Source organism: Rhagoletis pomonella, unplaced genomic scaffold, assembly GCF_013731165.1.
Source record: "Rhagoletis pomonella isolate Grant_MI unplaced genomic scaffold, Rhpom_1.0 Rhpom_scaffold_00009, whole genome shotgun sequence".
In the NCBI taxonomy this organism is placed as follows: Eukaryota; Metazoa; Arthropoda; class Insecta; order Diptera; family Tephritidae; genus Rhagoletis; species Rhagoletis pomonella.
In genome coordinates, this window is record NW_023458563.1 from 40,537,330 (window position 1) to 40,562,239 (window position 24,910).

Sequence of the window (24,910 nt, forward strand, 5' to 3'; positions counted from 1 at the left end):
CGTGGAATTTTTTATCAGCTTTAACTTCGGAACCATAAGTCACACGAACTTGAAATTTTGTATGCAGACATTTCGATGGTAGGTGCTTTTAGGAGGGTATGTATAAACGAGTTTGTAAAAGGGGGCGTGGCACATCCCATAGGCGTGGATTTCTTTATCTGCTATAACTTCCGAACTATAAGTCGTACGAACTCGAAATTTGGTATGCAGACATTTCAATGGTAGGTGCTTTTAGGAGGGTATGTATAAACGAGTTTGTAAAGGGGGGCGTGGCACATCCCATAGGCGTGGAATTTTTTTTCAGCTATAACTTCGGAACCATAAGTCACACGAACTTGAAATTTGGTATACAGACATATCAGTGGTAGGTGCTTATACGAATGTATATATAAACGTGTTTGTAAATGGGGGCGTGGTACATCCCATAGGCGTGGATTTCTTTATCTGCTATAACTTTGGAACTATAAGTCACACGAACTTGAAATTTGGTATGCAGACATTTCGATGGTAGGTGCTTTTAGGAGGGTATGTATACACGAGTTTGTAAAAGGGGGCGTTGCATATCCCATAGGCGTGGAATTTTTTATCAGCTATAACTTCGGAACCACTAATCACTCGAACTTGAAGTTTGGTATGCAGACATATCAATGGTAGGTGCTTGTAGGAGGGTATATATAAAATAGTTTGTTAAGGGGGAACGTGGCACATCCCATTGGCCTGGAATTTTTTATCAGCTATAACTTTGGAACCATAAGTCACACGAACTTGAAATGTGTTGGCTACCTACGTACCAAATTTTAAGCAAATCGGACCATAAATAAGATTTTTTCGAATATATTGTTCCCTGGTCCACCTTCCGGAAAAAAGTAAATTTTTTTCCCTTTGACATTTATAAACAAAATTTCATGAAAGCCGGACCTGCCGTTCGCGAGATTACCTGTTACAAAAAAGGGACTTCATATAATTAGTATATGTAGATATATAAGAAAACATTTTGCATGGAACTGAATTTGCCATAACTCGACTTTTGACGCACCTAACGGGTCTATTTCTGGCAGGTTTATTTATGTGTATGCACCGAATGTATTTTCCAAATCCGACCATAACCCGTGCACCACCTATCGGAAAAATTAAAACTTTGTGCAGGAGAAAATTGTTCCCAATTGATTCATGCTCACAATGAATTTCACAATCTGAAATTTTCCAAGCATCACAACGAATTCTCCACCTTCTCATCATCCAAAATCATCAAATCATGCGACAAAATGCTAAATTTTGTCGAAAAAAAAATTAAAATTTTTCGCGTTCTTCCGGAATTTTCCGAGTTTTCCATTAAGAATTTTCTATTTTGCCATTCGAAAAGCCATCCCGAAACAAATGCACACAAAATTCCATACCAAAAGTCAATCTTCGTTTTTCCCAATTTTCCGACTTTTCCGGAGGGCTTTCCCAAAATTTTCTTCGTAAAAACGTTTTCCTGGCAATTACGAACAGCCAAAAAAAATTGAGCCAAATCGGCCCAGCCGTTCTCAATTGATGAATTACTATACATTTTTCATACCATTTATATACTATATATAGATAAGGAACAGCTGTTCGTAAACGGCAGTTTCCGACTGAATTTCAGTTTTTTTGCAAAAGTATGCATACATATGTATCTTTTCCTGTCATAAATATATCGATGGTCCTCTACAATAACGACACAATTCAAAAATAAAAACTCGTACTATTGTTAGGTGGCTCATGTCTTTAATAATAATGGATTGGCGCTTACACATATGCTAGTGTTTGACCGAGCTTCTCCTCCGACTTGTGGCGTGCGCCTTGATGTTGTCACACAAAGCGGAGGGACCTACAGTTTTACGCCGACTCCGAACGGCGATTGTATTTTTATGAGAAGCTGTTTTTCATGGCAGAAATACACTCGGAGGTTTGCCATTGCCTGCCGAGGGACGACCGCTGTTAAAAAAAAAATCCTTTTTGCATATTTTTTGCGATGTTGCTTTGACCAGGGCTTGAACCAAGGTGCTGATGAGTGAAAGCGCGCACAACTTACCACTACACCAAAGCGGGCGGCTCATGTCCTTAATCGTTGTCTTATTCATGTATAATCTTTACTACTTACTTTAGTTAGAATTAGACATGGGTTAGCCAAGGATTAGAAACATGAGCATCCTAATAGTAATAAGGGATTTGATTTTTTGAATTTTGAGTTGTGTCATTATTGCAGAGGACCATCGATATGCGAATTCATATATTTCGATAATGAAATAAATTCGAGCATAAATAAGATTTTTAGTTACATATATATATGTAACTCAATTTCAGCTCCACCTGGCGGCAATTTTTTTTCGAAAGAATTCTTTTTCCTGTTATCAATACATATTTTGAATCTGAGGAAAATCGGATCATAAACACGATTTTTAGTAATAACTCGACTCCAACGCCACCAGGCGGCTCCTTTTTGCAATGATATTGTTTTTCCTATTGTCAATACATATCTCGAATATGAGACGAATCGGACCATAAACACGATTTTTAGTAATAACTCGACCCCAACGCCATCTGGCGGCTCTTTTTGTTTGAAATGGTATTGTTTTTCCTATTGTCAATACATATCTCAAATATGAGGCGAATCGGACCATAAATACGCGTTTTTTATTTTATGTACGCTCATATTCTTGGATTTTTTAGTTTAGAGTTTTACTAATAACTCGACTCCGGCGCCACCTAGCGGTTGTTTTAATTGTTATTTTGCTATTCGGAAGGTAGAAAAATTCAAAAAACAAATATCATAAAAATCGGTCCAGCCGTTCTTGAGTTATAAATGGTGTAGCTAACACGACTTTGTTTTATATATATAGATGTACGCTAAAAATGAATAGCCGCTAAAGTACAAAGTCGAGTTCCACATATGTATGCATAATGTGACCAACCGTACTTCTTTCGGAAGTACAGTAGGTTCTTCTTTCTTCGCTTTGTGTACTTCGTACTTCGAAGTACAGTCAAATGTACTTCCTTGCAATATTTTGTTCCTCAGGAGGGAGATGTTCTAAGTAGTTAGCGACAATTTTCGGATCGCTATCGCACTTTTTTACGCATGATATAAAAACGCTAGAGAGACTGACTGACCCATACATAAGAAACGCGATTCCTCGTAACTGTCTTTCAAGAGCTTATTGCAAGAAAAGGTCGGTGAATACGAGAGGCAATAGTCAAGTATATACATAATCTGGCGGTTGAAACCAGCATAATAAGGCTTATCTACAGTTTACTTCGTGGCAGAACTGTCGCGGCGGAGTGGGGCAGCGCCTGCACTCAGTGCAGAGTCATTAGGAGCACTCCACAAGGTGGTGTACTCTCTCCCCTGCTCTGGATTGCGATTGTCAACGACCTTCTAGAGAAACTGGAAAAAGTGAGCTGTCGAGTGATCGCCTATGTAGGTGATGTGGAACTTTTGGTTAAGGAACGATTTATAGACATCGTTTTCGATCTGGCTCAAGGTTACCTGAACCAAGTAACTAGGTGGGCGATCAACGGCGACTGTCGTGCTAGCCTAAGATTTAGGAAAGGGTAAGCCAGGCGTCGGTTGCCTCGTTATGCTGTAGGTAAGCTATCGGTAAAAGGTGAGGTCTCTCGCCCAAATTAATTCATTAGCTCTAGGAAACAGTAAAAAATCCCACGAAAATCGTGAAAAAATCCCACCATTACCCACATCTTAAAACTTTATCCCACAAAATTCCCCAAGGATTCAAAACATAAGTAAATAAAGAGGTAACATTCCTAAATAATAATAATAATAGATTGGCGCTTAAACATATGTTAGTGTTTGGCCGAGATTTTCCTCCGATTTTTGGTATTTGCCTTATCACACAAAGAGAAGAACCTACAGTTTTACGCCGACTTCGAACGGCGAGTGTATTTTTATGAGAAACTGTTTTTCATGACAGAAATACACTCAGAGGTTTGCCATTGCCTGCCGAGGGGCGACCGCTGTTAGGGCAACCGCTTTTTTCTAAATTTTGTTTGCGATGTTGCTTTGAACAGGCCCTGCGGAGTGAAAGCGCGTACTGCTTACCACTACACGACAGATATAATTTTCTTTCGAAATTCAAAGATCGGTAGATTACTCACTAAGGGCCTAAAAGAATTTAAAAACATGTACAACATTCATAAATTAGCTTCAGTGTTTATTAAAACCCAAGATTTTGAAGAAACTTTTTTCTATATTAAGGCAAATAATTCATACATCCATTTGTGTTTTTTTATTGTTGTATGCTTACTGGCAATTCTTAAAACTATCACTGTTACAAATTATTTGCATCGTGTAAGCGAATACGATTTTTTTCCAAGTTTAAAATTGAAGCACATACATGTGCTATTTAACTTTCATCGGATAATTCGTTCCGCTTTTTACATGAAACACCAGTTATAATTGAAAAGATTCTTTCTTACTCAGCGCTTGGATTGGTTAACGGGAGCAAATTTTCAAAATTATCCTTATACTTTTTAATAATTATATATCTCTCTCTCTTAGGGATCGAAACTAGCTGCATTCGAAATTTCGTAATCGGCTCGCGGCGTTAACCCAACCTAGCCTGTACTTCTTTGAGCTATGAAATAGTTGGTCACATTATGTATGTATGATATCATAGCTGAGGTGGGAGTTCTACCTACATATATACTTTAGATTGAATAATAACAAGTTGCAGTTTTCAAATCTGTTGGAGCATTTTCAACTATAACAAGTAAGAAAGTCTAAGTTCGGGCGGAGCCGAACATTAAATACCCGGCGCAAATATTAAATATATGTTTTTCACCTTTCCGAAAGCTACCGCTACATGGTATCAATTTTGGATAAATTAGCTTCCTTAAATTTTGAAATATTGAAGTTTAAAGCATTTACGGAATTTACCGTTATATGAAAAGCTCCGTAATTTTAGTCCGATTTCAATAATTTTCAATGTTTTGCTTTTATGTGGCAAGCACAATAACCATTCCGAGTTTGGTACAAATTGGTAGAACGGTTACCGAGATACATATATGTGATTATAAGTGGGCGGTGCCACGCCCGTTTTCCAAAATTTTATCATAAACGTATTTCTTGGTAAAGAATTGTTGCAAGCGTCAATTTTGAATAAATTAGCTTTAATATTTACTGATTTATCGAAGATTTCGTATTTCTCTAAATTACCCTTATATGGAATTGGGGCGTCGTTATTGTCCGATTTTAAAAATTTTCGGCCATTTGGTATGCTGTAATAAGATCAACATCTGTGCCAAGTTTGGAAGAAATCGGTACAGCGGTTGGCAAGATATACACATGTAACCATAAGTGGGCGTGGCTACGCCCATTTTTCAAAAATTTATAATATTCTTATTTTACGCCTAAAAATTATTGTAAATATCAATTTCTGAGTGAATAATCTTCAGTAGTTACTAAAATATTGCAGGTTTCGTCTTTCTGAAAATTACCGTTATATGGGAGGTAGGCGTGGTTATTGTCCGATTTTGCCCATTTTCAATACCATCTTTCCTACGCCCGAAAGAAGTGCACGTACCAAGTTTCGTTAAGATATCTAAATTTTTACTCGAGTTATCGTGTGCACAGACGGACGGACGGACGGACAGACAGTCACCGCTTAATCGATTTCTCTTTTCATCCGGATCATTTATGTATACATTTGTCTATATCTATCACAATTCGTTTTGCCTGTTACAAACAACCGTTATGTGAACAAAGTTATAATACCCTTGTGCACAAGTGCGCTCGGGTATAAAAAGCGGTTTACATGTAGTCCTCAGTTAACACGGGGGTTAGGTTTCTGGAAAATTCCTGTTAAGCAAAACCGTGTTAAAGGATTAAAGAAACCAGTACAGAAAGGGGTTACTTTCTAAGGTCCGAAAACCCAAATTTTTTTTTAAATTAAAGTCACAGTAAAAGAAAAAATACTAACAAAAACGCAAATCAAAAAGGATTCTTCCTTTATTAAACTCAATAAAAAGATTAAAAAACTTTAAAAGTGTTAAATGGCCCGTATATACGTTAGGCATATGTACGGTTTCAGTGGACATAACAGTTTTACAGTTTTATTTAAGACAAAACAAAGAGAAAAAACTGGCTAAATGATCGCATAAATGTATTATTATAGATATATACGGTGGCGAGAATGTAAATAGGGAAAAGACATTTTAGCAAGTTTTGGCTACTTTTTTTTACAAAATGTTTATTATTCTTTTATGAAAATATAGCTTACTATCTAAAAAATCAAAATTTCAAACCTTGGAGAACATTTATAAATATTCGAATTATTTTAGCAAATGTTAATAAAAATTTCAACTTTTTAAATTTTAGTATAGGTGCTTTCCATTTCCAGACAACCGGTCAGGTACGAGCATGATTTTTAATTTCGACCAAACTCAAATACATTGTTTGTTGGTCCAAATAATGAGACACGTATTTTTTCTTTTGGCTCGAAAAAATTTTTCGGCCGAATTAAACGCGATTTTGTTTTTCCGGCAAAAATCGATTATTCGAATTGACAGTGAGAATGTTTTTTTTAAAATGCCCATAACTTTGTCAAAATTTAATAGATTCCAACAATGTTTTTACTCAAATGTCAGTAATTCTTGTCACTTCAAGATAGAATGATATAATTATTGATTATCATTATTTAAAATTTTTTATTTAACAATAAACAAAAAGTGCATATTTTTTATACCCGAGCGCACTTGTGCACAAGGGTATTATAACTTTGTTCACATAACGGTTGTTTGTAACAGGCAAAACGAATCGAGATAGATATAGACAAATGTATACATAAATGATCAGAATGAAAAGAGAAATCGATTAAGCGGTGACTGTCTGTCCGTCCGTCCGTCCGTCCGTCTGTGCACACGATAACTAGAGTAAAAATTGAGATATCTTAACGAAACTTTGTATGTGCACTTCTTTCGGGCGTAGGACGGATGGTATTGAAAATAGGCAAAATCGGACAATAACCACGCCTACCTCCCATATAACGGTAATTTTCCGAAAGACGAGAACTGCGATATTTTAGTAACTACTGAAGATTATTCACTCAAAATTGATATTTACAATAACTTTTAGACGAAAAATAAGAATATTATACATTTTTGGAAAATGGGCGTAGCCACGCCCACTTATGGATACATGTGTATATCTTGGTAACCGCTGCACCAATTTCTTCCAAACTTGGCACAGTTGTTAGCCTTGCTACGGCATACCAAATGGCCGAAAATTTTTAAAGTCGGACAATAACCACGCCTACCTCCCATATAACGGTAATTTGGAGAAATACGAAATCTTCGATAAATCAGTAAATATTAGGGCTAATTTACTCAAAATGAATGCTTGCCACAATTCTTTACCAGGAAATACCTTTATGATAATATTTTGGAAAATGGGCGTGGCACCGCCCACTTATGATCACATATATGTATCTCGGTAACCGTTCTACCAATTTGTACCAAACTCGGTATGATTATTGTGCTTGCCACATAGAAGCAAAACGTTGAAAATTATTGGAATCGGATTAAAATTACGACCACTTTTCATATAACGGCAAATTTCAGAAATGCTTGAAACTTAAATATTTCGAAATTTAAGGACGCTAATTTACTCAAAATTTATACACACCGGCTTACCATGTAGCGGTACCTGCGCCGGGTATTTAATGTTCGGCTCCGCTCGAACTTAGACTTTCTTACTTGTTTTAAATTTAATTTCTCAAAAAGTGTATTTTTTTTCTCTCAAACTTTTTTACCGAGAAAGATACACTTTGAACTACAATCAACCCAAATCTCTAATAGCGAAGATTTTTTTTTCTGAGTTATGATTTTTTATAGAAAATATACGTTTTTGTGGTACATACTACAATATTCTTATATTGTTTAACTAAATGGAACATATGTATGTAATATATCAGCAAAAAATACAGCCGTGATCATTTTTTGTGTATCAAATGGATATTAGAACACACTTTCCACCATACAGTTTCGATTATATAAAGCGGGAAATTGCTACTTCAAATTTGCACTCCGTTTTAGTAACAGCGTTATCTTTTCTCGAAAAAAGGCTGCACTTATTCTGCCTTTTGTTAGCGCTGTCACATTTTCATGTTCTTTTCTCAGCCCTTTGACAAGGCGTCGTGTTTTTTATCAGCTGGTTACGCTCTGATCCGGCAAAAGTCCTGCCTTTTCCGCCCGCAAATAAACGTGAGGGTGTCAGTTGCACTGGGGTATAGTCATTGTGCTGGGTATGTAGTTACAGTTCCACGCCTATACTCAATCCCGACTCTTGCGTCCTCTTTCGCATTCTGGGCAACGTGAGCAACCCATGTGCGAGATGCGGTAACCAATCCGGGTGGAGCCTTGGGTCACGGCAGAAAGAGAGGGAGCTTCGGTGGGGGCACTGCGACTTAGACTATGTTCAAACAGGCACCTAATTAGCAATTAATAACCTTTTCACCAATTTTAGCCTTAATTGTTACCCAATTTATCATACAAAAATTCAAATTATTAATTGCCAATTAATAATTAACTGGCAATTAATTTGTGTCAGATTCTCTATGCAACCCTGCTAGGTATGTTTAATTTTGACTTGGAGATATGTTCATTGAACAAAGAGCAATCAGCTGTTTGTTTCGGGTCCTCTTTTACAGTTGATATTCCATCAGGGATGGAAAATTGAATTATAAAATGTGTACCTAATTTGCGGAAAACTTTACTTCAAAGTGGATTGATGTACTTAAAAAGTAAATATGTGTTACATAGGGAAAGTAGGAGGATAACAATTCCCATCGATACCATATCAGCTTCTGCACTCATATTAACCAAATTTTGGCTATGAAAAGGGTCTCGTTGAGCGGCGCGAGACGGAAACATGTTGTAGAAAAGAAATATTTTCCGTCTATATAGCGAAATCAACTACAGTTGCATTAGTCTGACCACCCTTCTGTATCATTTGTATGCCACTTCCATAGGAGGGAAGCTTTTAGACCAACTGATTTCCTGAGAAGTTATTTGGCTACGTTCCAAATGTACCTAAAATTGTGTATTTGTACCGAATGCACTTTAAAACGATATAAAGTTAAGATTGTATCAACTTTTCCATCACTGTAGGTAATCCAGCAGCTGATTTCGTACCGCTAATTGCGCAGCAGACGTGTGTGTGAACACCAAACTCAATGCCGCAATTTAAAGCTTGATTGACTCAGCTAATTGGTCTGTTTGAACATAATCTTATTCGGTTTAAGGGCTCACTGAAGTCTGCAGCGTCTGTTCACCGGTAGGTGCGGCTGCAAGCGGGTGCCTGTTTTGAAGCAAGCGGCTCGCTATATAAACGTCTATTTGGTTGCGAAACCACCCCCGTCTCAGTAATGGGTTGTGCGCTAGGTTTGGGACCCGCCACGTGAAAACCCCTTCCAGTGAAGAAGCAAAACAAGCCTCGGATGAGACCCCCCCTTGTGATGACGCCCACAGCAAACGTTTAAAGGACTACGATTCGAGGGCATGCACCTGGAATGTCCGGACCCTTAATGGGGAAGATGCCTCTGCCAGGCTGGTTCATGTCGTCGTAAGAATAAAACCTGACATCACCGCCATCCAATAAAATGTGTTGGACGGGGCAAGGAAAGCAATGCCTTTGGGATGTATACTACATCAATTCCTTTGGGATGTATACCACAGCAATGCCTTTGCGACGTTTACTATAGCTGCCATGTAAAGGAGCTCAAATTCGGTGTTGGATTTGTGGTGGGAGAGAGACTCCGTCGCCGAGTACTGTCGTTCACTACGGTGGACAAGCGTATGGCCATGATACGCATAAAAGCGAGATTCTTCAACATCTCGCTCATCTGCGCCCATGCCCCGACAGAAGAGAAGGATGAGGTATGCAAGGATCTCTTCTATGAGCGATTGGAGCGCACGTACGAGCGCTGCCCCCGCCATGATATCAAAATCGTGCTTGGCGAATTCAATGCCAGGGTGAGCAAGAAATGGATCTTAGGAACCACCGTCGGAAAATTCAGCCTCCACGACGAAACGTCAGACAACGGACTGAGGCTGATCGACTTCGCAGGGGCCCGAAACATGGTAGTATGGAGTACTAGGTTCAAGCATAAAAAGATACATCAAGCTACGTGGCTGTCTCCGGATCGAAAAACGAGAAACCAAATCGGTGATGTTGTAATAGACCAAAGGCATGCTTCCAGTCCATCGACTCGGATTACTATCTTGTTGCAGCCAAGATACGAACCCGCCCCTATGCAGCAAAAAGTGCGCCCAAATATGCAAGGAAAGCTTAACGTCGAAATGCTGAAATCACAACAGACAGCCAATGCATTCGCTACTCGACTCTCACACCTGCAACATACCGACATATTCGAGCAGTGGAACCACATTTGCCGCTCAATAAGTACCACCGCCGAAGAAGTAGTCGGATTTCAGCGAGCCCGTAAGAACAACTGCTACGATGAGGAGTGTTAGAAATCTTCAGAGAAAAAAGATGCCGCCTATAGGGACCGCTATAGGGATCTGAAGAGGGAAGCGAGACGTTTTTGCCGCGATAAGAAGAAAAAGGCCGAAATACGTGAGTGCGAAGAGCTTGAAATCCTGGCCGAAACTTTTGCCAGAGACTTAAGCGACGGAAGATTTCAAGACCAGGGTGTACTTCTGTAAGAACAACAATGGCGACCTAGTTACCGATGATCAGAACGTACTTAAATTATGGAGGGAACACTATTCCACCCTACAGAATGGTAGTAGCACGGAAAGTTGTGGAGAAGATGAACCCGGTCCCCCCGGCCCCCAGTCGACGATGAGTCGATGTTCCTCCGCCTGACTATGACGAGGTACGAATATCAATAACGCGGCTAAAAAAAAAACAACAAAGCTGCTGGATCTGACAGCCTACCAGCTGAGCTATTCATGTACGGCGGCGAGGAGTTGATAAGGTGCCTGCATCAACTCTTATGCAGAATATCGTCAGATGAATGCATGCCCGACCAGTGGGAATTAAGTGTGCACTGCCCAATCCACAAGAAAGCCGACCCCGCCATTCGCGCCAACTACCGGGGGATCAGCCTTCTGAGCATAGGTTACAAGGTCTTATTGAACGTTTTTTGTGAAAGACTGAAGCCCACCGTCAATGAACTGATTGGGCCTTATCAGTGTGACATAAGGCCTGGAAAATCCACCATATATCAGGTATTCACAATACGCCAAATCATCGAAAAGACTCGCGAGAAAAGGATCGACACTCACCACCTATTTGTCGACTTTAAAGCCGCTTTCGACAGCACTAAAAGGAGTTGCCTATACGCCGCGTTGTCTGAATTTGGCATCCCCGCCAAACTGATACGGTTGTGTAAAATGACGTTGAACAATACCATCAGCTCCATCAGAATTGGGAAAGACCTATCCGAGCCGTTCGCCACCAAACGGGGTTTCAGACAGGGCGACTCGCTTTCATGTGACTTCTTTAATCTGATGTTGGAGAAGATAATAAGAGCTGCAGAACCGAACCGCTCACAACAATTTCCTACAAGAGCGTGCAATTGCTGGCTTATGCCGATGACATCGACACCATCCGGAGCAAAAACCGCGAAGTCTGTTCTGTCGTTTCCAAGTTGGATAAGGAAGCAAAGCAAATGGGTCTGGTGATAAACGAGGACAAGACAAAGTATCTCCTGTCATCAAAAAAACAGTCAGTACATTCACGCCTTGACACCCACGCCACTGTTGACAGTTATAATTTCGAGAAAGTAGAGAATTTCGTTTACTTGGGAAACAGCATTAACACGGATAATAATGTCACCATAGAAATCCAGCGCAGAATCGCTCTTGCCAACAAGTGCTACTTTGGACTGAGTAGGCAATTCAGAAGTAAAGTCCTCTCTCGACGTACGAAAACTGCACTCTATAAGTCACTCATCATGTTTACGGGCCTTTGCGTGTTGGCGACGGTGAGTACCGCAGACGATGAAACGATGAGCTTTACAATGACATGGACATAGTGCAGCGAATTAAAATACAGCGGCTCCGCTGGCTTGGCCATGTCGTTCGAATGAACACCGACGCTCCAGCTCTGAAAGTATTCAACGCGGAACCCGCTGGTGGTAGCAGAGGAAGAGGACGGCCCCCACGGAGATGGAAAGACCAGGTGGAAAAGGATTTGGCTTCACTTGGCATTTCCAATTGGCGTCAGTTGGCACAGAAAAGAAACGACTGGCGTGCTTTGTTGCACTCGGCCAAAATCGCTTAGGCAGTTACAGCGCCAAATAAGAAGAAGAAGAAGAGGGTTGCACGGTTGACTTGTAATTTACGCTTGTAAAAATACAATTATTTTCCGTATCAGAAATGACTGTTGGGCTTTAAAATTATTAAAGACTCACATTCCAAGTGAATTAATCAGCTTTACTAAGTTCTATAAATAATTTGTAATAGAGTAGTATATTTTCTGTTTCATTCTCATACAAAGAACGCAACATTTTCACAGGTTTCAGGGCAACGCAAAGCAAGAGGTCCCATATAAAAGGGCAGATATTTTTTTGAGAAAAGATATCGCTATTAAATTAAATGGGCTACAAAACTGCGTAACAAGGTTTCCAAGATACATCACTTTAAAGAAAGGTATGTATGACGTTTTCTTAAAACTTAACAGCTCTATTCTGTTGCCCTCACAAAAATCACCACACTCACTATTGTGAGGTTTCTGACTATTGTGAGGTTATCCCTATGCTGGCGTAAATTCGAAAGCTCAAACGCTCACAATTGTCAGAAAATTTATGATGTACGAATGAGACGCTCACAAGGGAAAAACAGCCGATTTTTATTGAGCAATTGAATAATGTTTTGTTAATTTTCGTTCGCTATCAGTGTCTGTGTTAATTTTTTTTAAACTAAAAGTATACTCAGTAATGGCGGAGTTATTGTTTGTTTTTGCGGCAGTTTCGGAAGAGTTAGAGCAGGCATAGGATTTAATTTCCATACAAACTTTTGCACCAAGTTGTGGATTGCATACTGTGTGAAGTACTGGAGCTACTCCTGCTTTATTATTTCTTTTTAAATTCGTCTAGAATATAAATAAAATCAGTAATTATCAAAAAAATAAACAAATTTCAAAAATATTTACTTTTCCTGTTGTTCAGCATCCATCTTTTGTATTTATTTTATTTACGAAACAGCTATTAGACAGTAAAAAGATTTTCACCTCGTGTGGTAATTTTGTTGAGCTTTTTTCTTATGAGGTGTGGGCAAGAATAACCTCACAAAATAGACCTCACAATAAATCTCACAAATTTTTGCTCACAACTCAGTTGTGAGGTTTCATTAGAATAGGGCTGTAAGTCCCATGTAAATAGGCAACCCTACGTCATATCGACAAAATATGCTGCACGTATATTCAAGTCACCTAGACCTTCGATCTCTTCAACTTTCATCCAAATCCTTAGAGGTCGCGCACAGAGGTGGCCGCGGTAACATGAAAAGCCTCTTATAATAAAAATGAATGAGCTAAAAACTGCAAAATATTAAAAAAAAAATTAATAAATTGAAATAGAAAGATCGAAATTTTTACGAAAGTTTGTCGATTTTTCTTAATGTTATTCAAAGATTTTAACTTATTTCATACAGTTTTTGTTAAGGAATAAACTATATTTTTATAAACTAATACTTTAAATTAAAATAAAATAACAAAGAAACTGTTTAATATACAACGCTTTTATAAATGGGCTAAAAAATAGAAAATAATATTTCTCAGTCCCATAGAATTTGTTTTGATAACTTTTGATTTTGAAATTTTAGCAAAAGTCATTAAAAACCATTTATGAGATTGAAAACGAAAAACGAGGAGCGCATGCAATACAAAGCATTAGATTTAGTTCACAATAGTCAAACTACATACCATAGACCTAAAATTTCTACAGAGAAAGTACAAATTTGAGATCGATTTTAAGCGGTCGTTATTCATATATCCACATTCATACATATGTTACCCTTCATATCAATTCAGGTCTATCACATGCGCCCCACGTTGAACTGAACTGAAGGAATTTCAGGACTACTGTTCGGTAAAACCCCACAAAATCTTGGGCATATCTCAAACACGATGGCTTTCACTAGGAAGCGTTTTGTTAAGAATAGTTCTGCAATGGGATAGTTTGAAACTTTATTTATTTCCTGCTCTTACGAAGTAAACGGTATGCGATCTGCAGACCGGGCAGAAGAAATGTGTTGCAGAACCAAATGCTATTTTTTAATTTTTTTGGTATCGTATATTTTCCCCATAATTAACAATATTAACAAAGAGTTCCAAGCTGAAAGCTCGAACTTGAAATTTAATATGCAGACATATCAATGGTAGGTGTTTATAGGAGGGTATATATCAATGAGTTTGTAAAAGGGGGCGTGGCACATCCCATAGCCGTGGAATTTTTTATCAGGTATAACTTCGGAACCATAAGTCGCACGAACTTGAAATTCGGTGTGCAGGTATAGCTATGGTAGGTGCTTATAAAAAGATAAATATAAATGAGGTTGCAAAAGATGGCGTTGCAAATCCCATCGGTGTGGAAAATTTTATCAGCTGTAACTTCAAAACCATAAGTCACATGAAATTTAAATTTGGCTTATAGTAAGGTGGTACATCCCGCAGGCGTGGAATATTTAATCAGCCATAAATTGGGAACCATAAGTCACATGAACTTGAAATTTGGTATTCAGACATAGATATCTATGGGAGGTGTTCAGAGTAAAGTATATGCATATAAATGAGTTTGTAAAAGGGGGATATACATACATATATCGTCGTTTAAAGTACAAAACCGCGTATCGACATTCTGCAAAACCTCATAACTGACATTGGCCGCCAAAAATTGGATTTGCTCACACAAGCCCTTGGCGCAATCCTTATCCATTCGTCCTGAAATATATTAGCCAGAAATGCGATTTCTTTATAAAACAGAGAACCATTTTGAAATATGAGTGTGTTTACTCTCTAAAAAATAATTTATGCAACCTCACATACGCGGTTTTACATTTTCTTGATACGCAGTGTTGCATTTTGTTGATAGGCGGTTTTGTACTTTAAACGACGATATGTATTCATATATTAGATAACTCGGATATTTAAAACTGTGTGTTTTTTTTTTGAAACCTTACTTTAGATTATTTCGAAATGGAAAGATTAAATCGTTTTTAACCTCGCGATGCTATTAAACGAAAAGTGTTCACTCATAATGAATAAAACTCCTTCCGAATTAAGCATTTTACCAGAAAAGTGCAACTATACTAAAACAGCTAATGGAGTAGGCCGTAGTAGACTAATTTTAATTTAGAAATTTAATCGTTACCTTAATCCACCTAATATTAAACAAGATTTGTAGTGCAAGTGATGATCAATATATATTCGTTAAATCACGATGAAGCTCAAAGTATGGCTCATAAGGATGCCTAAATATAAACAAAGAAAATAGTTTGTCTCCGTTAAATTATGCTGAACTGAATATTTGTATTACAGTCTTATATTTTTATTTGTTTACGCCGAACGACGACGGGTGCTCTGCTAGTTAATTAATAAACATAAAGTCCGTAACAAAGATTTATACGATAGACACTCTCGGCCAGTACAAATTAAAGAACACGATCTAGTACTAATACAAAAGGAGCCCAGAATCAAACACGAAAGCATATATCAAGGGCCATACGTTGTACAAAAAGATGACGGTGTAAATATTAAGGTTTTCGATAAAACCAAAAATAAATTAAAAACGGTTCACAAAAACCGAATTCAAAAGGTCACTTAACTATTTTTTTATGAATTTTTAAACATGCAACTACATAGATATCGTCGATGTTTTTGCAAAACCGCCCATCGACCAGTTGCAAAACCGCCTAAATCGCTGTTGTGGCAAAAATGAGATTTGGTAACCCTGAACTCCAGGCATCGAGATTTATGTATAAAAATCGTTAAATCGTTATTAAAACATCAGATTTGTAAAATAATAGCTAGAGAAAATACCGCCTATCAAGCCAATGCCTTCAAAGAATAAACCGTTTTTTCGCTCTCCTGTAAAATTTGAGTGCCGTAAGATAGGCGGTTTTGCAATTGGCGATGTACGGTTTTGCAAAAACATCGACGATATGTATTTTGCTATTTTGAAAAATTGCCCAATTTAACTAAGTATGAATCTTCCACGTCATATACACTTATACAAATATCATATACTTAGTTATAATGTTTAAATATTAAGCTACACCAATGAATTTAATTTATGTAAAAAAAAAACGTGCACAATAACTATACCTAAACGGTAATATATTGGAAAAAAGAAACGAAAGAATAATTGAAATATACAAATGTTAGTTTATTACACATATGTATACATATTATAAGGAAGTCATATTGAAAATTTTCATACTTTGAAAATCCAAATTTCAAAAAGGTTCTACAAGACACGAACAAAACAAATATTAAATTGTATCGAAATACATATATTCCATACAAATTTGAAATAAGGAAAACTTAGGATTCCATCCAAAGAAAACTTATCCCTTGTATATCTTGTAAAACAAATTATCAGATTAAATTATTAGGATTAGTTAATTAAGACAAAATAATTGCGTTTATTGGTTCATGTGGAAAATTTTTTTTGAATTCTTTACCTACAAATTGATATGGACGAATGAGTTAAAAGGGGAAGGAAATAATCTTTTGATTATGCACCCCATTCCTCCACATCAATTTGCCATAGCCTCTTGGAGCAATGGATTATTGTAAGCCTGATTACCTTACAATAATCTTTTCCAAGCAGGGTGATGTAATGGTAACCCTAGCGATATGGCAGCGCAATTCAGCATTGTCATAAGTTTGGTACAACTGCCAACCTAAAATCAGTTATTTTCTCCATTTGAGCCAAGGCGTCAATTTTGTAATTTGTAAAAGGGATTCGCTACCCGACTTCCAAACCGACCGGTTCGTGCAAGGCATAACAAGGTAAGTGATTTCGACATTTCTCTCTTTCGAACTGCGACTGTAATGTCAACTCTTAACCCTATACAATTCAAAATTTTAATTTTTTAATTTCAATTTTCAATTTTGAGCTGTGCGACTGATTTTAAATACATACATACAAAAATAAAATGAAAAGGAATTACGAGCGGTGCGCTCTGTGTAGCAAGAGCCAGGACAACAAATTGTGCTTATTTTAAACCTCCTAATTGTCAAGTGAAGCGACAACAGTGGGCAAGTAGCTGCGGTGTTCCATTAGGAGACTCTTCGCGTGTGTGCGAACACCATTTTAGTGGCAGTGACTTTATTTGTTGCCCATCACAGCCGAGTATTTCCAAGCGGACACGTTTGTTCCCAGGTGCAGTACCTCTACCATACAATTCCCCAATGCTTGAGTTATCTGAAGTGTCGGCCGTTCCTGAGGTGTCTGTGGGGACGAAATTAGCTGTTGATGCACAGATTCAAACTGAGTAAGTCTGCCATAAACAAGCACGACCGGATCCACGAGTACATTAACATATACATATAAGCAAATGCTCCGCGAACACCATGATACAATTTTGTTCCACTAAATTTACCGCTTTAGATCACCACTTACAGTTATAAATTCGACGTTCTGGTTCTTAACATCCCTTTTTCTTTTTTCATAATGCCATGTGAAAAGAGTCGTGTTTTTATTTTTCATACATAGCTGGATTTATCATACGGAAATTAAGCATTATTGAATATGAAGAGAAAATCTCCCACTCATATACATGGATAGACCAAATGTCAAATGGTGGTATGATAAAACCTAAACCAGAAATCCTTGTGGACATAAAGAAACTGGAAGTAATTTTTAATAAATTTAATGGAAAAGAAATTTCGCATTGCAAAAATTTAATAGCTGAACTATTGAAGTTAAGTTCCGATGTAAATTTAGAAGAAAGAATCAAAAATTTTTTTTTAAATGTCGAATATACTCTAGAATTAAGTAATTGAATAAAAAAATAAATGCTCAAAAACATTGGGCTAATAAAAACAAGACAATTGCCAAAACTGTTTTATAAATAAATGTGTAATTTTGAGTAAGTAGATATGCATTTCCACATTTACATTAAACGAAAATACAAAAACTAAAATGAAGCCGATTTTAATGTGATTTTAAATATTTTCATATTTACAAAAACTTTCATTTCATAGATATTGAATTTTATCAAATATGGTACATGCATAACAAAGGGTTAATTTCTTTATTTACGTTTTTTGACATTACAGTCAGGTGTGAGAGAGCTCGACTGAATTGTCACTTTTACCTTGTTGAATATGCCTTGGGTTCGTGTTCTCAAAAATCTAAAATTAAAGCTTAACTAAAATAAAATAAAAAAGGTATTTTTTCAATCGGAAGTAGTTTCTCGCGGGTGATACAATTCCTACTAGAAGTGCTTTAACTTTTAACAAGGCTAAAGTTTAAAAAAAAAATCGGCGTTAATCAGCAGCTGTAGCAGCCGGCAGCCGTAGTAGCAAGGAGGCTTAATTTGACTTTCCGCCAAAAGACAGCGGGCCTCCGAAGATTGCAGGAATTTTCGGTAAGCTAGTGTGGAGTGAAAGCGTGTGATTCTGGGTAGGAATTCAAGTACTGTGCTGATAAAATCAGTACGTCTGGCAACCATAGGTACATTGCCTGCTCCAAATTCGGTAGATTATTCCAATAGCAGTTAACCACATGCGCGCGTGGCGAAGTCTCGCGCAACCGAGTTCATCTAGTCATTATATAAAACTAGCCGGCTACGGATGCGCGAGGCTTCGCCACGCGCTGAATGTATGCATATGTATGTACTAGGGATGCCAATTCCGGGATCCCGAAAATTTTGAAATATCGAATTGATAGTAAGAATTTCTTAATGAATTTTGAAGTATGATTTTTGTAAAATGCCGTTTTGACTAAAATTAACAAAAAGCTTGAAACTATACTTTTAAATTGCAGTCTGAGCCTTTTTTGAAGAAGATTTCAATGAATTTACTCATATGAATTTACTCATAAACGAAACAGAGTTTTATGGAAAAGTTAGATATTTTTTTAGATTAATCTACTCAAAACTTCCTCAAATCGAAAAACTTATAATTTGACCGACGTGCTGGTAAAAGAAGTTCAAATATTTTGTAATGGAGGAGATAGGGGTCATTATCTTCAAATGGATTATGTCTACCTTTTGACAGTTCAGCCTAAAAGTGTTGATGCCGAAATATGTTTTTCATCAGTAGATTTTGTATGTAAAAACTGCAGGTCAAGCTTAGAAGACTCCGCTTTGAATGCTTTGCTGCTCTTACGAAAACATTTTAAGTGCTATAATAACAACACCGGCAAAAAAAGGGATGTGTGTTTTTAAACAGCCCCACTACCAACATGTATTTCGACCCGCTGAATCCGATTCTGAGATCCGTTTGACTGTTACACCCTCAAAATTTCTACTAAATTGCGAAAAAAATGGCAAAAAATTCTCCGTTCGCCATTTCTTTATAGAGTAGAATAAACATGTTTAGAGAAATTGTTTATGTATATTTTTGTTTTATGTTTTTTTTATTAATCGTCACTTTCAAAAGTACCTGGTATTTACATTATTATTTGTGATGTATACGTTCCCCAATCACATGGCTTTTTAAATACAATTAAAAAAATGTTTTACTTTAAAATTTATCTGATTTTATAAATATCGCTAGCGTAGACTGCAAAGTTGCTAAGTCCCAATTTCAAATTTCACAGGAGAGGAAAAAACTTCGTATAGCCATTTTCTTCAAGTATTTCGCAAAACTTTGAATACATTTTGCCTGTTTAAAGCAAAGCAAAACTCCATACGAATCGGAGGGATTCGATATTTATTAAAAGATTTCGAACTTTTTTGGCCTTATCGAATTTTCGGAGCTTTTTTTGGCCTTAGCAAATTTTCCTTTCATTGAATATAAACGAGGAAACATAAAACAAGGACCTTTACCCTTTTCGAAACGATGCAATTTCAATTTATCTAGCCTCCTATATCAAAATATGATTTTTCATTAAAAGTGAATTTAGCAACTTTTCACTCTAAGCTAGCGATATATGAGTTTTACAATCAGTTTATCGTAAATTTTAAATAGTTTTATTTAATGGTATGCTTAAATGCTTTCAGATTCTGAATTTTTACTCACATTCATAAAATTTATGACTCAATTTGAATCCCGGGATCCCGGGATTACCTAAAAAATATCCCGAAATCACGGGATCCCAATTTTCTTGATATTTTGGCATCCCTAGTATGTACATTTACGTATTAGAAGAAAGAAATCATATCGCTAGCTTAGAATGAAAAGTTGCTAAGTCCCATTTTAAAAATACAGGAGAGGAAAAAATCTTCCTACAGCCATTTTCTTTAACTATTTCGCAAGACTTTGAATCAAACATTTTGCGCGTTTAAAGCACAGCAAAACTCCTTAAGAATCAGAAGGATTCGATATTTATTAAAAGATGTCGTATTATTTTCGCCTTATCGGATTTGTGGTGCTTCTTTTGGACTTAACAAATTTTCCTTTTATTGCTTATGAAGAGGAAAAAATAAAACAAGTACCTTTATAATTTTCGAAACGATGCGTATTCAATTTCTCTAGCCTCCTATATCAAAATATGAGTTTTCATAAGAAGTGGACTTAGCAACTTTTCACTCTAAGCTAGCGATATGTCGTCATGTACTTCATTTATTATATATATATAAAAAATCTTGTCTAAATCCGCTTAGTAGCGTGGTTAAAATATCTCGCCTTTCCGTTATACTATGTATAGAAGATAGTAATTTTAACCTTCAGAAGACACACTGGGGTGTAAGACACCCCAGTGCAAAGCCTATTTTTGATAAACTTTTTCGTTATGTCAATAAAAGCTAACCATGCAATTATATGATCTTGTACCTTTGAAAAATTCAATAAGACATTTCATTTTAAATTTATTTTATCTAAATATTTCCAGCGTAATATATGCAAAAAAAGCTTAAGCTGTGTGTTTTAAAAGCAACATTTCAATTGGGGTGCAATTTACCCCAGTGTGTCGTTCACGTCAAATAAAAAAGGTGTGTCCTCCGAAGGTTAAATAGGTGGCAACCCTACTCAAAAAAATTAAAGTTTTTGTACATGCGAAGGCCATGCACTTTCATTTGGTATCTTATTTTTTTATCCAACGAACGGTGAAGATCTTATAGTTTTTAAACAGGTGGCAACCCTTCTCAGATAAAGAATATATTATTACACATCCAGAGGCTAAATATTTTCGTTTGACAGTGACGGTACAGAACTGATGCCTACGCTAATTATGATTGAAAATGGTAATTTTATTAACAGATGGCAACCCTACTGAAAACAAAAAATTTTAGTGCTTTTCTAGTGGCCAATCCCTTTCATTTGACATCTCATCTTTTGTAATCCAACGAACGGTGCGGATCTTATAGTTTTTTAGACAGGTGGCAACCCTATTAAAATTCTAAGTAAAAAAGGTCCGTCTCCTGTCGATACAGATTATATTAGAGAAAACCTCGTCAAAATCCGTTCAGTATTTTTCGAGTTTACCGCGTACAAAAATTACGACTTTCCTTTATACTATGTATAGATTAGCAAAAGTCAGTAGATTTTTATGGCTGACGAATTTTAAGTTTTAACTCATATTATTTGTATTTGGTTTCGCCTTAAAAGTACTCAAAGCTAACTTTATTTATTGACCCTTTTCAGCCAGTCACAAAATTCTGATACCCAATTTCGATTGTGTGAGGGTGACGATATCAATAGCTGCTGCAACTACCAATGGTTTGAAGAAAAAGAAAGAGATTGGGAGATCGAAGAAAGATCCGAAAGAAAAAGTGAATTTAGAGTACAAGCTCAACGACATAGAAGTTCCCTAGGACGGTCACCTGTGGATATTATACTTCCCAACAGTTCCAACCGAATTAACAAAACTAAAAGTGCTACTTACAGAGATTCTGCAAAATATAAGCGCAACAGTGATCACAATAACAAAAATATCGGTGGTAAAAATGAAGACTTAGCACATGGTGCACAATTTTGCGGAATACAAGAGAAAAGTAGAGACCAAGATTTATTTTTTTCATCTGTTAAACAAAAAATATGCCATTCAAAAGTACCGTCTAATACAAGCAAGGACGACAAAAACGATAATCTCAAAGCCATCACCATTAGAAACGGACATCAAAATCATAAACAGCCGAATAAGAATATAGTTAATACACATAATTCAACTTTGAAAAGCAGTGGAAGTAGCACTAGTAGCGACTTTAAAGGCGACAATAAAGGCAATAAAAGTGGAAGTAGTAGTAGTAGTAATAGCTGTAATTGTGATGTAACTGGAGATAGCAGTACGTTACACGGATTCGGTGTTGGGGTATTAAACAGTTTCATTGGAGAATCTGATTCTGCCAATAACGGCGTGTTGCCTCAACCATCCTCCCTACACCGTTCTCAGCTAGGAGACCAGTGTCCATATAATGAAAAGGACGAGCTTAGTTGGGGTATACACAACCATTGCTATTTAGGAACAACACATATTGCGGGTTGTAAATCAAATAGCGTTTTGGAGATAATTGCACCAATAACAACAGGCCAACGAAGAAATTCTTCCATTAATTGCAAAATTTTATGCCATAATAGCTCAGACGATGTCACCGATTGTGAAAGTTGTAGCGAGTTGCAGCTATTAAGTTCAAATTATTATAAAGATGAAGATATCGAAGATGTTAGTTTCGAACGCCATACACCTGATGAGACAGCAGGAATCCCAAACACCAATTGCATTTTAAAACCAGTATATGCCAAAAACGGAGGACTATGTAAACTATCGAATTCTTGTAAAATAAAAAAACAACAGCATTGTGGGAGAAAATTCGAATCAACCGATTTTTCAACACATCCCTTAATTAAATTTTATGACCACGAACACAACCCTGATAATTACTTTAATATAACTGAAAGTTTTATAACTGCCCCCTGTTCCAAGGAATTTTTCAGCAAAATGGATCTGGAAAGCAGTCGCGAGCAAGCGACTAGAGTTGATGTGAGTTCAGCAAAACAAACAAACAATAATGGTATAACAAGCAATGACAACGTTAGAAATGAACGAACAGCTACTAATCACACACTGGGTAAGTTTCAACTCGCTTATCAGTTAGAGCTGGAAAACTATCGATAGTCGTGGCCATCGATAGTTTCGATAGTCGATAGTCACAACCATCGATAGTATCGATACTATAGAAAATGTCGACACTATCGATAGTACTATCGATAGTTTTGATTAAAAAAAGTCCAAAAATTAAACAAACAACTTTTATTGAAAACGAGATCAGAATCGCTAAAATATGTCCATATATTTGTTAAGGAACAAAAGTTTATCAACGATTTTTGGCTTCAAGCAGCATCTGTGCTCTGAAATTATTTGCCCTGCTTTGCTAAATGTCCTTTCCGACTTACAAGATGAATCAAGTACCGCTGGAATTTTACTCTAACTGAATAATGTATGTATGAGTGAAAACTATCGATGATACTTACAAAACCATCGATGATTTCGATAGTCAAAAACCATCGATACTATCGATACCATCCAGCTCTACTATCAGCAGCATCCTTATTTTAAGTACAAAAACTCTTGTGCCTAAATTTTTAAGTGGTTATAAACATTTTAACATGACCTGTTACCATATTATTTTTTAAAGCGGCCTTATATTGCTTATATTGTCCAAAGGCTCTGTCCTTCTAATGCACTGTCTTCCTCGCCATTTTACAAAGATGTAGAATTTGCATACTTGTCTACATACATATGAGAAAAAATTGTGTATACCTTCCTTAAATTTGACTGCTTTTTTTTCAAAAAAGCATTCAGTTCTGAGTGAAAATGGCTACCATTCACAACTAAACTATCGCATTTTTTATAAAGAGACAAATATTTAATGTTTTTTGTTTATTCTAAACGAATATCTTTTAAAGGAAGTCATTTACTTTTGTGCCTTATAACCGAATCAAATACTTATTATTTTCTTTAAAGTATGAATAGAGGCGGAAATGACAAACTTGTTAGTTTCCGGTAGATAACACTGGAGCAGATGTATTTCAAAAAATCGATCTTAAGGCCATCTGTCTTCAAAACCATGACATACCAACGCTGCTGATATCCTTCTATCAAGCAAACGAATAGAAGTCGCCAATAAATTTCTTTTTAGATTGATGAAAAATTTGATCTTGGCGTTTGGTAATGACTTCGTTGTAGAGATGTGCACGGGCCGGAATATTTGCTGTCAGCACGAACTCGTGCGGGCCTGGGCGTTCAGTAAAATTTCAGAAAAGCACGAAAAGACACGAAAAAGCCCGTTGCTAATACTAAAAATTTAGATGAGCTTTTGTTTTTATACAAAAAAAAGTACATATTTAAAAGTCTTTTGATAAGAGAAAAACAAAAAAGAAATATTTGGAAACCGTTAGAAAATATATGATACTTAGTAGTTTTGTTTACATACATATCTGTACATAAAATACCTTCCACTTTTTCTACTTCCCAGAAAATATATTATAAAAATCTTTGATGTAAAATATTGATTCGCTTAAGTAAATATACATATGAACATAAACACAAAGTTAAAAATATGTACATATGTATACATTCAATAAAAATTGGCTCTTTATTTTCGGGCTGGAGCGTGTCCCGTCGTGCCGGGCCGGGCCGGGCCAGTTCCCACTAAAATTCTTAGCGTGCGGGCTTGTGCGTGTTTTTGAAAGTTGATTTTGCACTCGTGCCTGAAAATTTAGGCCCGTGCCCATCTCTACTTCGTTAGCTTTTAATTAACGTGTTGAGAAATATAGGGTATGTAAAAGATTTAA

The 24,910-nt window shown here is 36.7% G+C and overlaps 1 protein-coding gene across 2 annotated transcripts in view; it reads left to right on the top strand.

Moving 5' to 3' along the window:
* LOC118745787 (muscle calcium channel subunit alpha-1) overlaps positions 1–24,910 on the top strand; it is a gene marked incomplete at its 3' end in the record, with an annotated part of 467,188 nt that overhangs the window by 32,033 nt on the left and 410,245 nt on the right. For both annotated transcript variants that reach the window (XM_036479462.1, XM_036479461.1), the window contains 1 exon segment: positions 21,761–23,184. In XM_036479462.1, the coding sequence (XP_036335355.1) occupies positions 21,761–23,184 (1,424 nt within the window).